The 17,264-nt window shown below is 47.7% G+C and overlaps 1 protein-coding gene across 1 annotated transcript in view; it reads left to right on the plus strand.

The window, feature by feature from the left end:
• The window catches only part of NCAPG2 (non-SMC condensin II complex subunit G2), a 116,242-nt gene that overhangs the window by 84,795 nt on the left and 14,183 nt on the right, over positions 1 to 17,264 (plus strand). The window contains exons 22-24 of the mRNA XM_077808360.1: positions 4,491 to 4,590; positions 14,080 to 14,267; positions 16,027 to 16,170. Of these exons, the coding sequence (XP_077664486.1) occupies positions 4,491 to 4,590; positions 14,080 to 14,267; positions 16,027 to 16,170 (432 nt within the window). The remainder of the gene's footprint in view (positions 1 to 4,490; positions 4,591 to 14,079; positions 14,268 to 16,026; positions 16,171 to 17,264) is intronic.

Raw genomic sequence — 17,264 nt, forward strand, 5'->3', positions numbered from 1 at the left:
CTCTCCTCTCTATGTTCTCCAGTAGGTGTCACGATGCTACTGCAAGAAGCTGTTCCCAGTACTGGGCTCAGTGCCAAAGAGGAGTAATCTGCTCAGATGAATCCCCCCTTGCAAGAATTGGAGGAGATTGCACCTCAGCCAGCCTTGGCTTTCTCCTTCTCATCGCCAGATGATGTAGTTGTATTGGAGGGCTCCTTACCTCCACTGGATGATTCTAGAGTCCACCAGGACCTTCTACAGAATGTGGCTTCTGCCACAGATATTCAGGTAGAAGTGGCTCAAGAGGTCTCACAGATAAGTTATTAATTTGGGATCTGTGGGACCTTCTCAAGTGGTGCTCCCAACAAATCAGTCTATTCTGGAGCCAACTAAAGTTCTGTGGCAAATTTCTTCCCTACTACCTATACTGAAAAGAATTGAGTGGAGATATGTTCCTTTGCAGGGGTTTTAATGTTTTTACGCCTCTCCCCACCCCCTTGCTCTCAGGACCTTTGGCGGGCTCAGTTAACAATGAGGGAGAGTGCAGGGTCAGCAAGCACCTACCTCAAAATCAAAGGATGTGAAGAAGCTTTTTCTTTTTTGGAAGGAAGTTTATTCAGCAGCTGGACTACAGCTCCGGATCACTAATCAGCAAGCTTAGCTGGGGTGTTCTGCTTTTTTCCCTCTGGGACAATGTTTTAAACTTTATGAACAAGTTGCCAGAGGAGGCAAGACAAATTTTCTGGCTTTGGTGGACGAGAGGAAAATGGTGAGCATGACCTCGCTTCAGGCAACATTAGTTCTTCTTTGAGTAGTGTCCCTGTGAGTGCTCCAGTTTTAGGTGGCAGTGTGTCCTGGCGTTATCGATCGGAGATTTATGGTAGCAGTGTCTACGTGGGTTGTGCGTGCGCAGTAGGTATCTCGTGGTGCCATTGGTGCTGTGTGTGGCATGCACACGACCCGAGCCCTCCAGTTCCTTCTCAACCATTCTCGGCCGAAGACGGAACGAAGGGGCAGTGTTAGCACTTCTCCCTAAAACCATTAAGAAATAGCTTTTAGATAGATATTTAGATAAGTTGTTATAGAGTTAGTGTCAGTGTTAGGGGGGGGAAAAAGGTCTTGTTAGTTCGTTAGACAAACCCTCCCTGAAGGGACGGTTACTAGTTAAAATGCCTGGGTCTCCAGCCTTCAAATGATGTGGCTTCTGCCGTGATGCCATGCCCATTTCAGACGGACACTTTTTATGCATACGCTGCCTGGGTGAGGGGCATATTCCCCAGAAATGCCCCCACTGCAGCAACCTGAAAGCTGGAGCCCAACGGGACAGGGATCTCCGGCTTAAAATGATCTTAATGGAGAAGTCTCTCCAGCCTGAGGCAGACAAGCAAACAGCCTCTCCAGGCAAACCTCAACTACTACACAGAGTAGTGGTAAAAATCAAGCAGGCTCAATCTCAAGTGATACTCGTAGCACCAGTGTGGCCTTGCCAACATTTATTCTGCTGAACCTCTCAACCAGGGATCAGTTGACATTGCTAGTGGACCCAGATCTCACAGGACCTGTTACCCGCACAATCTAGGGCACCCCACCTTCACCCTACCGTGGGCTCAAGGAGTAACCCAGTTAATTTAGCCACCCCACCCTTTCCTGTCCTAGGTTCAGGGGACAAGGGCGTATGTGGGTTTGTGGGACCTTTTACCAGTGAAAGAGCCTTGCACAGTAATATCATAGATCAATTATTAATAAATATAGGTTAACAGAATACACATGCGAAGCATATAATGCTCAACACTCCCAACAAGGCTGTCAAATTTTTCTTGATGGCCAGTCAGGATCAGGTCATCTGGGGCTCCAGCTTCTGAATGGTGTGGTCAGCAGGGTGTGATGGTTTTGGAAGCTCTGACCTTGGGCTATGTTCTGGAGTTCGGTTCCAAATAACTTCCCGTTGGCCCCCAGTTTATATAGTTAAAACTTGGGTCCTACTTAGCAATCCCTTAACCAATCATTTTAAACTGAAGTACTACAAAACAATATTTTTCACCAATCCTAGCCTACTACCTAAAAGTTCATTTGTTTCTGTCAAAATGTAAATTAAAGAATACACAGTGATAACTATAGGTAAACAAATGGAAGTATTACAAATTTAAAAACAGACAAAAGCAATAAATTGTATCTTTTCAACTGAAACTGCTGATAAGTGGTGTTGCCAGGTTGTGTCATCTTGCAAAGTTTTCTTTACACACCTTAAGATTTGTCTGTCTGGTCACTATTTGTGCTATTAGGACAGAAATGCTTCATAAAAACCCAATATTATATTATTTTGGTTCAGTTTAGATGGGATGTGACTCCCAGCTTCTTAGCTCATAGCTGCTGCTGTCCTACTATAGCAGCTGCTGTTTACTGCAGAAGGGTCTTGGCCTACAGAACATGGTCACCATAACTGGGAGGCCCTTCACCTCACAGTCTAGATGATCTATGGTTAACACCTCAGGAGGAAATATGTTCAAAGGAGGTACAAAACATCCTCTTAAATAATAGAAAATATTCTAATAGGTATACTTGCCTGGTCAAGTGGAAGAGATTCTCCGTCTTGTCCCAGCAGGAAGGCATTCACCCAATCCGAGCTCCGATACAACATGTGCTAGACTATTTGTTATAAATGAAACAGCAAGGCCTTGTCATTAGTTCTACTAAGGTTCACCTAGCAGCTATCTTGACTTTTCACCCTCCAGTTGATCAGTCACTTTTCTCCAGTCCCATGTTGCTCAGGTTTTTGAAGGGTTTGAACAGGTTATATCTCCAAGTAGAGAGGCTCCTGTTCCCCCTAGCGTTTTGAAACGGGTTTTAACAAAACTAATGGGTCCATCCTTTGAACCGCTGGCTACCTGTTCATTGCTCTAAGTATCACTGAAAGTAGCATTTTTGATGGTAGTCACCTCAGCCAGGAGAGTGGGTGAATTAAGGGTTCTGGTGTCTGACCCTCTGTATACATCAATCAGGCAATATATTTACTAAATTCACCAACATGATCACAAGGGGGTGTGTGTTAGTGTTTTACTTGGACAGAACTAAACTGTTAGATCGTCCTCGCAGTTGTTTGTGGGAACTGCAAACAGAATGAAGGGCTTTCTCGTTTGTTCTCAAAGAATCTTGTCCTGGATTCCTTCCTGTATCCACTTGTGCTATGTCATGGTTACTGTAACTCCACCAAATAGGATGATAGCACATTCAACCCCATCGCAGGCAGCCTCTGCAGCCTTTTTAGCCCATGTGCCTATTCTGGATGTTTGACGAGCTGCAGTTTGGTCTACAGTACATACATTTGCCCCTCATGCTATCTCCCAACGGTCTACAAATGATGCCAGATTTGGATTGTGTGGTCCTTCAATTGTTCAGGTAGACTCTAATCCGACCTCCAGATCAAACTGCTTGTGAATCACCTGACATGGAATGGACATGCTATCACTCGAAGAAATGGTTACTAACTTGTTCTGTAACTGTCCTTCGAGTTGTTTCGCACATGTCCATTCCATGACCCACCCTCCTTCCCCTCTATATTGGAGTCCGTCGAGTAAGAAGGAACTGGGGGATCAGGGAAAAATCTCTGAGAACAGTGCACACTGGGTGCGCGCACATCTGAAGTGGACTGGACATGTGCAACACAACTTTAAGAATAACAGATACAGAACAGGCTAGTAACCTTTTGTCTCATAATAGGGGTTTTAAAAAAGTGAAATTACCAATGGATCAAATTCGTCATGATTTCGGGTATCCCAAATTTATCCATTCCATAATACAAAATTACACCTTCACCTTCTGAGAGCACCACGGTGTGCCTAAGCAAAATTAGTAAGTGGATGCAGGCTTTGTTACTCTTCTGAGATATTATGGGATATTCTCCTAGTGAAAAAGCTGACAGATAGAGGAATAGTGGGGGTTTTTAATATAAATCTGTTTCTTGACTATGAGAGAGACAAAAGAAAGACTTGGGAAATACATACATTTTGTGCTACTGTAAAACTTTAACAGTCTTTAGCTTCTGTTTTAGTGCTCTTGCTCTCTCTAATTATTAGATGTTAACTTCCGTTCCTATATATGCTCTCACACCAAAAGGTTACAATACTGTAATGTTATATTACATTTTTTTTTTGTATTTACTCAGGGCAGGTCTACACTTAAAATGCTTCTTCCATCAGCATAGTTAATCCACCTCCATGAGAGCTGTTAGCTATGTTAACAGGAGAAGACCTCCTGTCAACATAGTGCTCTCAACACGGAGTTACGTTGGCATAACTGCATTGGTCGGGGTGTGGATTTTTCACACCCTTGAGCAACATGGTTATACCGATGTAAGTTTATAGTGTAGACTGGCCTCAGTCTGAAAAATATTAAATACAAATGTTTTTTAAAATTCCTAACTTGATTTGCTGTTTTTATTATTTTTAGCTAATACTAAAATATTTCTCTTAAATATAATCTAGGGTTGATGCGTTTTTCTTTCTCTTGTCTAGGCATATCTGACAGTGTGTAAGGATGCTATAATGGTTGGCCTTGGAGATTCAGAGTTTCAAGCACACCTTTTAGATGTTACTCTTTCAATTATGCAAACAGGTACACTCTAATAACAATGTTTGTAGTAATCGCTTCTTCCTCTATGCTGCTGTAAGGGGTGTTTTTTCTCATATACTCTCTTCCTCTCCCAGAGACTCCTGGTTGCTTTAAGGAGAAGAGTTAGGGAACACATTTCTGCTACATTAGCATAGCCTCTGGCTCTGCTTTGGATCTTCTTCCCCCATGAACAAACTCCAGTGTGTGCCTCTGCTGATGTTCGTAGCTTCTGCTAGCAGCAATAGTGTGAATCAATGTGACATGATTCTCGAGTTTCTTCTTTGAGTGCTTTCTCATGTCAATTCCATTCTAGGTATGTGCACCCACACATCCACAGTTGTCGGAGACTTTTTGTTTCAGCAGTATCCATTGGGCCGGCTGTGGTGCCCTCTGGAGTGCCACGCTTATGCGGCAGTATATCAGGTGCCGGCGGCCCTACGCCCTCTCAGTTCCTTCTTACCGCATGTGACGGTTGTTTGGAGCGCCTGGTCTTGCTTAGCAAGAGTATTAGCAGTTCTTCACTGTTCAGATCATTCTCCTTTGTTATTGAGTCAGCGATAAGTTATCTGTTAAGTGTTTCAGTAGTAGTTTAGTAGTTAGTCTTGGATGGGAGTTTGTCCTGGAGCAGGGCATGCCCCGCTCCCCATGAGCTTCAAGCCGTGTTCTGAGTGCAGCTGGTCAATGCCCATCAGCAACTCTCATGAGAGTTGTCTGAAGTGCCTGGGGGAGTCCCATAGAAAAGACAAGTACTGGAGCTTCAAAAACTTTAATTCCCAAATTCAAAAAGAGCGGGACATTCAATTAGGGGCCCTCCTCATGGAGGCTGCTCTGTGCCCGGCCTCAGAGCCCCCACACTCGGACTCGGACTCCACGCCCAGTACTTCAGCGTTAGCACACAGTGCGCCGCCAGCACCGGGATCTGCCCAGCACCATTCCCCCTCACCGGTACCAAAGAAGCAGTCTAAGTCGTCTGGTCGGCAGGCACCACACAAGAGAACTTTGGGCAAAGGACCCGAGTTAGGTCTTGTGCCCGCAACAGAGGCTCTGGGGGTACCGCTGTGGTCAGACCCCGTAGCCGAGCCTGAGACGGGCACGGTAGCCAAAGAATAGTTAGGCCGACCAGCACCGCAGATGCCTGACCGCATGGTAGATCCCACCAAGACACCAGCTCAGATGACCACTCCAGTGATGGGACCGCCCCTAAAGGCAGTGGAACGCCCCCAGACCGCAGGCGTTGTTCCCCTTCGCCATGGCCGAGGACCACAGTGCCGCAACCCCGGTTTCCAGCCAGAAGGTGCAGATCTCTGACACCACGGTCTCCGCCTACAAGACATGGAACTCAAGAGTCGCGATGCTGATCCCCATACTTCTGGTACCGACAGTCTTCCTGCCAGAGATTGCCACGGCACTGGTCGCCTCACAGATCTCCCAGTCGTCGGTCCCCATCAACACAAGACCATTCCTCGTTGCGGCACTATTCACAGGGCCCCCGGTACTGTTCTTTGGACAAGCACCGGCCCTCGTCTTCCCCATACCGGTCGCCAACAAGTCAGTCGACAGACTCGGGTTTCCACAGCCCCGCCCTGGTCACCAGAAGGGAAGTGGTCCGGGTCAGAGGGACAGTTCAACCTTTCCCCTGTACGGAGCGAATTGTCTCCCAGCTAGGAGCCTGCTAAGTAACCTGCGGCACCAGCATGGGCTCAAGGGCAATGGCCTGCCCAGTGGCAGTACCGGAACCTGTTTGGGGTTCCTGTTATGCCAGCTTCCTGCTCCCACTGCTCCTCCCAGGCTACATCAGACAAGCTGCCTCTGACACATCCAGCACCAGTGTTGGAACAAGGGGCCAAATCCGAAGCGGTGACTCTGCGGGAGGCCCCGGCAGCCGCAGAGCAGTCTCCGATGCAGCAAGAGGACACCCCCCAACCTCCGGCGGTGCAGTCATCCTCCTCATCCCTGGACGAGGCAGTGGCAGGGCCCTCGCAAACCTGTAGGCCCCTTCTCCCCCCATTACTTAAGGGAGCACCAAGCCCTACTTAAAAGGGTGGCAGCCAACCTGAACTTGGAGGTCGAGGAGCTAGCTGAGGCGCCCAATGACCTCTTCAATGTCATTCCCTCCTCTACCCCAACCCGGTTCTCATTGCCTGTTCACCCAGGGTCCTAAAGATTGCCAAGTTGGTGTGGTAGACTTCATCTTTCATTCCGCCCACATCCAAGAAGGCGGAAAAGAAGTACTATGTCTCCACTAAGGGGTTTGAATTCCTATACACGCACCCTCCTGTGGGGTCCCTGATTGTGTCCACTGTCAATGAAAGGGCTAGGGAGGGCCAGGCAAGTGGCACCCCCAAAAATAAAGATGCCAAAAGACTGGACTTATTTCGCAGAAAAATGTATTCAACAGCAAGCTCCAGTTTAGGGTCTCTAACCATCAGGCCCTACTTGGCAGATATAATTTTAACCTGTGGTACTCTGGCAGCAAGTTCAAAGAGAGCCTCCCACAGGATCACGCGCAAAAATTTGCCACCCTGATAGAAGAGGGCAAGGCGGTAGCCAAGAGTGTCCTCCAGATGGCCTGGGATACCATGGACTTGCATCCAGGGTGGTTGCCTCTGCAATAGCCATGAGGCGTAGATCCTGGTTACGGACCTCCGGGCTGGCCCAAGAGATGCAGCCAACCCTTCAGGACCTCCCTTTCAAGGGAACTGGGCTCTTCTCGGAGCTAACTGGTGCTAGTATCCATGGCCTTAAAGACTCCCAGGCCACCTTCCACTCTTTGGGCCTGCATACTCCCCAGCAGGCCAGAAAGCCATTGTCAAGGTCTTGGGGTACCCCTCGATCCGGCTTCTACAAAAAGAAGGACAAAGACAGGGGTTTTAAGTGACGCCACCAGTCGTTGTCTCATCCACCTGCCCAGCCTGGTCCTTCCAAGGACCAAGGCAGCCAAAAGCAGTCAGTTTGAGTGTGCGCCCAAGGATGACTCCACAGTCGCTGCACCGGATCTGTTCCCTGACTTCGTCAACCACTTCCACCCGTCCAGTCGGCCTGGTCCGACATCACCTCGGACCACTGTGTGCTCGACACAGTCTCATCGGGCTATAACATGCAGTTTGTAGCCGACCAGCTCTTCCATCCCCCTTCCCCATACCTCTTCAGGGATCCTTCTCAGAACCAACTCCTTGTTCAGGAGGTCAGAAACCTCCTGCGCCTACGGGCAGTGGAAGAGGTTTTGCAAGATGTGGAGGGAAGAGGATTTTACTCTCACTACTTCCTCATTCCGAAGACAAAAGGGAGCCTCAGACCTATTCTAGACCTGCGTCGCCTCAACAAGTCTTTCAAAAAGTTCAAGTTTCGTATGTTCTCCCTGGCCTCCATCATCCCGTCCCTGGACCTGGGAGACTGGTACACTGCCCTCACTTTAAAGGACGCGTACTTCCATATTCCCAGGTCACTGGCGTTTCCTCCGTTTCACATTGGGCCAGCGCCATTTCCAGTTCACGGCGATGCCCTTTGGTCTCTTGTCAGCTCCGAGTGTGTTCACCAAGTGTATAGCGCCAGTGTCCGCTCACCTGCAATGTTGGGGGGTCCAAATCTACCTATACCTCGATGACTAGCTGATAAGGGGCTGGTCCTCGTATCAGGTGTAGAGGCATCTCGATCTGTTCCACCTACCATGACCAGGGCCAAATAATAAACGACAGAAAGTCAACCCTCACCCCAGTGCAATGTATAGAATTCATTGGGGCGGTACTCAACTCCATTCGAGCCAGAGCCTTTTTCCCCAGGACTTGGTTCCAGGCCATAGTTGACCTCATCTTGTCTCTGTGTGCCCATACACTCGCCACCGCCCACACATGCCTTAGATTGTTAGGTCACATGGCAGCATGCACTTACGTGGTCTGGCACGTGCAACTCCGCCTCCAGCCGCTACAGGCGTCGGTCTATGTCCCCAACTGGCACAGTATGGACTGGGTGATCAGAATTCCGGACAGAGTACTGTCTTCCCTTACCTGGTGGAGAGATCCTACATCTGTGCTGGAGGGAGGCCCCTTTGCAGCCCCAGTCTTGTCAGTGACTCTTGTCTCCAACAGTTTGGACCTGGGCTGGGGAGCCCACCTGGGCAATCTCAGTACTCAAGGCTGTTGGTCCAGTCACGATCAGTCCCTGCACATCAATGTCAGGAAACTCAGGGCTGTTGGACTCTCATACAAGGCAGAGTGATTCAGGTCCTAATGGACAACAGGGCCACCATCTTCTATATCAACGGACAAGGGGGAGCCAGGTCATCTGCCCTCTGCCAGGAAGCACTCCGGTTCTGGGATTTCTGTCTGCAGCAATCCATCTGGTCGCTCATCTCCCATGGGCCAGGAACGCTTGGGCAGGATATTCTCGTCTTGCCATGAGTGATCCCTTCACCTGGAGGTGATCAGTTCTATCTTCCAAGGGGTAGGGAACTCCCCAGGTGGACCGATTCGCATCCAGGCAGAACAGAAAATGCCACGTCTTCTACTCATTCCAGGGCAGGGGCAGGGACACACTGTCGGACGCCTCCTGCTTCCATGGTCTGATCCTGCTCTGATGTACGCCTTCCCTCTGGTGCCATTGCTGCCCAGAGTCATCATGAAGATCAAGCAGGACAGTGCGAAGGTCATCCTCACAGTGCTGGCATGGCTGCGCCAACACTGGTTCAGCACTCTGCTGGACCTCTCGGTGGCGACCCCGTTCCGGATGCCGCTCAGGGTAGACCTGTTGTCCCAGAACCACAGCAGTCTCCTGCACCCCAACCTGGTGGCACTATATCTGAAGTCTTGGTTGCTGTGTGGCAAAACGCACAAGAAAACGCTGGTGCTGTCACGGCTCACGGATCCCCCCTTCGAGCCTCTGGCTTCCTGCTCTTTCCTGATCCTCTCCTGGAAGGTTGTGTTCCTGGTCACGGTGACTTCAGCCCGCTGGGTATCCAAGATTTGGGTGCTCACCTCGGAACTGCCTTACACAGTCTTCTACAAGAACAAGGCTAACACCTTCCTTTTTAAAGGTAGTCTCTCGGTTTCATTCGAGCCAAAATATTTACTTGCCAGTCTTCTTTCCGAAGCCACATAAGTTGGAGGAGGAGCGCAGGCTATATGCCCTGGACGTCAGGAGGTCTCTGGCCTTCTACATTGACAGGACCAAGCCATTCCATAAGTTGACACAATTATTTGTCGCTGTGGCAGACAGGATGAAAGTTCATCCTGTTTCTGCTCAGAGAATTTCCTCCTGGATCACTGCCTGCTTTCACTTTTGCTATAATCAAGCAAAGGGGCCACCCCTGGCAATCGTGTTTTTATCTGGCTGGTGAATCTTGCCCATATGCTCAGGGTTTAGCTGATTGCCATATTTGGGATTGGGAAGGAATTTTCCTCCAGGGCAGATTGGAAGAGGCCCTGGAGGTTTTTCGCCTTCCTCTGTAGCACGGGGCACGGGTCACTTGCTGGAAGATTCTCTGCTCCTTGAAGTCTTTAAACCACAATTTGAGGACTTCAGTAGCTCAGACATAGGTGAGAGGTTTTTCGCAGGAGTGGGTGGGATTCTGTGGCCTGTGTTGTGCACCAACCAGGGCGCAGGCCTCTTCGGCAGCCTTTTTGGCCCAAGTGTCTATTCAGGACATCTGGAGGGCGGCCACCTGGTCGTTGGTCCTTACCTTCACGTCCCACTATGCATTTACCCAGCAGGCCCAGGACGATGCTGGCTTTGGTAGAGCAGTACTGCAAGCCGCCAAGCGGTGAACTCTGAGTCCACCTCCATAGATACTGCTTGTGAGACACCTAGAATGGAATCGACATGAGCAAGCAGTCGAAGAAGAAGAAGAAAAGGTTACCTGCCTTTCATAACTGTTGTTCTTCAAGATGTGTTGCTCATGTCCATTCCATTACTCGCCCTCCTACCCTTCTGTCAGAGTTGCTGGCAAGAAGGAACCGAGAGGGCTATAGGGACGGTGGCGGCTGATATACTGCCGCATGAACGCAGCACTCTAGAGAGTGCCACAGCTGGCCCTATGGATACTGCTAAGGCAAAAGTCTCTGACAACTGTGCACATGGGCACGCACATACCTAGAATGGAATGGACATGAGCAACACATCTCGAAGAACAGCAGTTACGAAATGTAGGTAACCGTTTTTTCTCTGTTGTTCACAGGTTTCTGAATGGCAGCAGTGATTTTTACTTATTTACACTGCCACTACAGCTGGATCAAACTGTCATTGGAGTTGTCTCTCTCTAGGCTCCAGGAGACAACTCTGTCATATCTAGTATTCAGTTTGCATTTGGAGTTATCTCCATAATAAGGACTAAGTGAAAGCTTAATTTCTGAAGAAACTTATAGGCTAGGCCCCAATATTCATAACTGAAAACTTCCTACTGAGTAGTGGAGAAGTGGATTTTTCACGCTGTGTGTAATGTTTCCAGCCCCTCTCACATATAATATAGAAATAAATATTACTCTGCTGTGTTGGAAATGCAGCAGGGTTGTGCTTGGTGTACTAAAAAATGGAAAATGAGACTAACTGAAGTGACCAGGCTAATATTCCTGACACAACTCAGTAAACTAACTAGTCTCTTAGATTTCTTCAATCATACAGGATTTTGTGTGAACTCCCACTTAAATAGAGGAGGGAAGCTACTTAGTCTGCTATCTCTGTCTTGATCTTTCCTTTGGATGTTTTGAAATGGTTAATACAACTTTTTACAATATGTAGAGTGAATTTTACAAACGTTGTTATAAAACAAAAAACAGAGTCCCTAAAGTCCCAAGAACTCCTCTGAAACACACTTTCTTTCCGTCTACTACATAGTTTCCTGTATTAAAATAAATTTTTTGTTAATTCAACTTCAATTCTTCATGAAAGCAAAGTAGCAGCTCTCAATGTGCAAAAGAGCTATTTTACAGGGCGTGAAAGGGAACAAGTCCATAGGCACGTTTATTTGAAAACAATTGAACTTTTTCATGTCTGGATCCCGTTTTCCTGCATGGCTTTGCAATTTAGCTGTTACAGTAACTACTCACTTAAGGTCTTCAGGGTTAACGTTGTTTCGTTGCTGATCAGTTAGGGAACATGCTCGTTTAAAGGTGCACAATGCTCCCTTATAACATTGTTTGGCAGCCGCCTGCTTTGTCCACTGCTTGCAGGAAGAGCAGCCCGTTGTAGCTAGTTGGTCGGGGCTTGGAACCAGGATGGACTGGCAGCCCTCCTATCAGCTCCCCACTCCCCTAAGTTCCCTGTGCAACAGCCGCCCAGCAGGCTACTAATTGCCAGCAGTTCAGCTGTCCCTCCCTCCACTGCCATGTGCTGCTCCTGCCCTCTGCCTTGGAGCAGCTCCCAGAGCCTCCTGCTTGCTGTGTGGGGAGTGGGAAGAGAGGGGCTAATGTCAGGGTGTCCCCCCTCGCCCCTACTCCTGCCCCCTGCTTACCCTTTCTCCATATAGAGCAGGGTGAGAACACAACAGGGCTCAGGATGGCGGGAGCTTGCTGTCCGCAGCTGCCGTCTCTCTCACACACACATGGTGTGTGTCTCTGTCTGCCATGCTGTTTCCCCTCCCTCCATTTGTGCTGCCTTGTAGAGTATGAGGCTACGTTAAGAACATGTTAACCCTTGAGGGCTCAGCCAAATGCTAGTTTATCATTTAGCAGTAGGGCATTCCCTGGGAAATATCCCACCCTCTAAGTTCACCACCTCAACCAAGCTTCACAGTTATCATTGCTGTGTACAGTATTAAATTGTTTGTTTAAAACTTATAGTGTGTGTGTGTGTGTGTGTACAAGTTCCTCCTCTGCCTTGGTGGGTCCTGCGCTTATTGGCGGATTTTCTCACCAGCCCTCAGTTTGGCCACTTTCATGACTCAAATCTGCCGTTCACTCAGTTAGCCTCATCACTGGCCAGCATGGGGAAAGGAAGAAGAACAATCACCGCAGTCTCTGCTGATCCACCTAGTGGATCAGGGAACAGGCCAGAGACCTTCTTCTCTGGTGGAACCCACAGTCCAGTTCAACTCCTCTGGTATCAAGTAGGGAGTTGGAGGGATGGCAGGAACCCGGGCCCACCCTCTACTCCGGGTTCCAGCCCAGGGCCCTGTGGATTGCAGCTGTCTACAGTGGCTCCTGTAACAGCTGCATGACAGCTACAACTCCCTGGGCTACTTCCCCATGACCTCCTCCCAACACCTTCTTTATTCTCACCACAGGACCTTCCTCCTGATGTCTGATAATACTTGTACTTCTCAGTCTTCCAGTAGTACGCCATCTCACTCTCAGCTTCTTGCGTCTCTTGCTCCCAGCTCCTCACACGCACCACCAACTGAAGTGAGCTCCTTTTTAAACCCAGGTGCCCTGATTAGCCTGCCTTAATTGATTCTAGCAGCTTCTTGATTGGCTGCAGGTGTTCTAATCAGCCTGTTTGCCTTAATTGTTTCAGAAAGTTCCTGATTGTTCTGGAACCTTCCGTTACCTTACCTCGCCATGGGTAAAGGGACCTACTTAACCTGGGGCTAATATATTTGCCTTCTATCACTCTCCTGCAGCAATCTGGCCAGACCCTGTCACAATACACACACACACACACACCCTCTACCCCGATATAACGTGGTCCGCGGGAGCCAAAAAATCTTACTGTGTTATATCGAACTTGCTTTGGCCCCCCAGTTCCTTGTCCCCTGACCACCCCCTCCACAGACCCCCCCCCCGTCCCTAATCACCCCCAGGATCCCACCCCCTACCCAACCCCCCTGCTCCCTGTCCCCTGACTGCCCCGCCCCCTATCCACACCCCCGCCCCCTGTCAGGCACTCACCGGCAGCGGCGGGAAGCGGAGCAACGTGGCCCCACCCCGTTCCACTCCGCCAGTTCCCAGCCACGGCGCTCCGCTTCCCGCCACTGATGAGTGCAGGGAGGTTGGGGAAAGGACACCCCCTACACTCACCAGCGGCGGGAAGCAGAGCGCCGCAGCTGGGAGCTGGCGGAGTGGAGCGGGCTGCTCTGCTTCCGCCACTGCTGGTGAGTGCAGGGCAGGATTCCTTCCTCCAAGCCCCCTCCCCTGAGCGACATGGCTGGGGCTGGGGCGAGGGAAACGGAGCAGGCTGCTCCCAGCCCCCTGCTAATCACCCGGGCCGCTCTAGGCCTGCGGGGCCCCCAAAAGTGTCCCCCCTGGCAGCTTCTGCCTCCCAGACCTTGTTGTTAATTAGCTGAATATAAAATAATCTACACTAGTAAATTACAGCCATTTATACAGTGTAAATGAATTTAATTCTAAGCTTGTAGCTAAAGCAGCGTTTAAATTCAGCTGGAGCTGTCCAGAGTGGAGCTCTGGTAAATATTTTCAACCCCCCTGGAGTTTTTATAGTATGTTGAGTGGTAGGCGGCGAGGCTCTGGGAAATACTGTGAGAATTTAAGGCCTAAATTAAAGAATATCAATCTAGTTAAAAATCTGTATTTTTTTAAATGTCTAATATGGTATTTGTTTCTCTAGAAAGAAGCTGCTTTTGTATTCCTACATTACTTTGTGTTCTAAAAGAGATTATTGAAGCTTCTTTGACTCAAAACATTGATACAGATGAAGAAGTGGCAACATTTCTCCATGCTGTTCAGGCTCTGTTCCAGAAAATTTTAGAATGTGTGGCACGCAGGCTCAGAAAACAGCGGGAAGAAGGGCTTCAGGTATTTGTCATCCTATTAAACACACACACACACACACACACACACACACACACACACACACACACACACACAAAACCATGTGATTGTAAAGTTAACTATAAACACTGACTTTGACTTTTACTCAGATGTGAGTTGGACACATTGGGTTTATTGGCACAAAAAATACTTCATTATCCTCAGTTTCATAATTGATTTGACATTATGCCATTTGTGTCTGGTGCTCTAAGCCTTGTCATCAATAGGATTTTCCCCGCTCCTGGTCCTGCTCAGTGGAAATACTAATGTGAAAAAGGGATCATGCATTTGTGATGTCAGTTTAGACTGCCAAATCGGATGAGGCATTTTTATGCTAGTTCCTCCTTCTGTAGGCTGTTTGTCTCTTCTTCACAGCTGAGATCTAAAGCTGGATAAATAATAAAAAGCATATCCTGCCCTACACTCTCAAGCTAAGCCTCTGTGCTTGAATCAAATTCCCCATGTCAGATAACTTGAGTGGATATATACACGGGTGTTGCCTCATCACAGAGAAAGAAATGAGCAAATGTTTTTCCACGATGTGGGTGCCAGCAATGTGGGTACTGGGTCAGACTGGCAGCACTTAAAACTTAGTGAGGAAAGAAAACTAAAAACAATAGGTTTGGTAAGAGATGAGAGAATGGGACTGAGTGCTGGATGAGAGGAAAGAGCCAATGAGATTGAGATGAGTGGCTGCCTCCTCCCTGCTGCAAAGAGCCATCAGCTGCTCTCTGTACCTTCTCTAGTTCTGATAGGCCTGGTTATGAACCTTCTCTCAATGTCAAAAGTAATCTTCCCCTTACCAGAGCAGAGAGATCTGTTGTCCCAGGTTCAGTCTTTTGTTCCATCCTCAACTCCCTTGGCCTCTGTATATGGCTTACAACTGTTCTCTCTTGCCAAAAGGAGTGGTGTCAAAATCCTCCAGAACCTACTCTACTTCGAGAAAAGGAACTTTATATGTTTATAGCAGGGTCTGGACAGTGTTTCTTTCCTGGTGCTGAGATAAGTGGATCAGTGCCAGGAAGTCTTGGATTCTTCCAAGTAATCCTAAATCTGCATTTGAGCTGGGAGGTGTGATTCCTAGCTCACGTAGACACACCTGCACTAGCTGTGCTCAAGCTAGCATGCTAAAAATAGCAGCATAGAATGGCGTGGGCAGGAATTTGGGCTTCCCACCTTGGTACATATCCAGGGAGTCTGGGTGGGTACATACTCAGGCATCTAGCCTAAGCTGCTGTCCATGCTACCCTAGCTACAATGTTATTTTTAGCACGCCAACTTGAGCAGAGCTAGTGTAGGTATGTATATGTGAGCTGGGAATAGTATCTCCCAGCTCAAATGTAGACATAGACTTAGGGTCCAAGCCTTTGCCTTTAGTGCCCTTGGGGGATTTTCCCTGTGCTTTTCAACCCTTTGACTAGGGCCTAAAGGATAGATTCACAGAGACCTAACTGCTCTCGTAATGCTAGTTCTCTTCCTTACTCTGAGTTGCTAAATTGCATCAAGATAGCTAAACTACATTAAATATTTTCCTAACATTAGTTTTCTAGGTAAGCAATTGCTGTAGAGGTGTTATGTGATAGCAAATGGGAGAGAGACGACAGTTCCTGAGACACTCTATCAAGATGTAGTCAACTCTATGAAAGTTTGAGAATCCCTGACTAAAAGCTTTTAATTGCACTAAAATGCTCCCGAAGTGGAAATACTGTAACTGATCTATATTTTAATTAATTTATTTTTTTAGTTGATTCATTCTATTCAAATGGCTCTTGGAGAATTCATACACACAGTCCAGTGCTGGCATTCATCTTGTCCAACAGTTCACCATGGTGTACTCTCTACTCTCCTAGCTGCAGTAGTGGTTGAGATAAGTCACACACTGCGAAAGGTAAAGAGTTTAAATAATCTACTGTACTTTTTTAGTTTATTATACTAAATGTTCAACCTTTAAACCAAAGCAGTTCAAAAGAGGGCTAGCAGTGGTCAAGCTTCAATTGTACAGTAGTGCCCTTCCCTGGTTAATCTGAACCTTCATTGACTGTACATCAAAGGAAAATCAGAGATCCTGACCTGTTGAAGGAGGTGTTATGCAGTGATAAAACTGGCATTTTTGTAGGCTTAATAAAAAGCTTTGGTGATTATCCTGTTATGCCAAAAAAAAAAAAATGTTTTCAGAAGCTTGGCTGTCTCAGGTTGCAGTTCAACATGTCGAGATATCAGAGGAAAAGCATCTTCCCAGGGTAGAGCAGACTCGGCCAACTGCTCTCTCATTATCTCTGGACAAGGCAGTGGTTCCTGCAACACCCTCTCAGCCAGATAATTACAAAAGCTCCCAGGATTTGCTCTGCTGCATAGTGGATTCACTTAAGACTCCTGTGGAGGTGGTACAGAACAGCTCTTACGCACCCTGTCATAAATATAAAGGGAAGGGTAAACCCCTTTAAAATCCCTCCTGACCAGAGGAAAAATCCTTTCACCTGTAAAGGGTTAACAAGCTAAAGGTAACCTCAATGGCACCTAACCAAAATGACCAATGAGGAGACAAGATACTTTCAAAAGCTGGGAGGAGGGAGAGAAACAAAGGGTCTGTGTCTGTCTATATGCTGCTTTTGCCGGGGATAGACCAGGAATGGAGTCTTAGAACTTTAGTAAGTAATCTAGCTAGGTATGTGTTAGATTATGATTTCTTTAAATGGCTGAGAAAAGAATTGTGCTGAATAGAATGACTATTTCTGTCTGTGTGTCTTTTCTGTAACTTAAGGTTTTGCCTAGAGGGATTCTCTATGTTTTGAATCTAATTACCCTGTAAGGTACCTACCATCCTGATTTTATAGGGTGATTCCTTTACTTCTATTTACTTCTATTTCTATTAAAAGTCTTCTTGTAAGAAAACTGAATGCTTTTTCATTGTTCTCAGATCCAAGGGTTTGGGTCTGTGGTCACCTATGCAAATTGGTGAGGATTTTTACCAAACCTTTCCCA

The sequence above is a fragment of the Eretmochelys imbricata genome, chromosome 2 (assembly GCF_965152235.1).
Source record: "Eretmochelys imbricata isolate rEreImb1 chromosome 2, rEreImb1.hap1, whole genome shotgun sequence".
NCBI lineage: Eukaryota > Metazoa > Chordata > Testudines > Cheloniidae > Eretmochelys > Eretmochelys imbricata.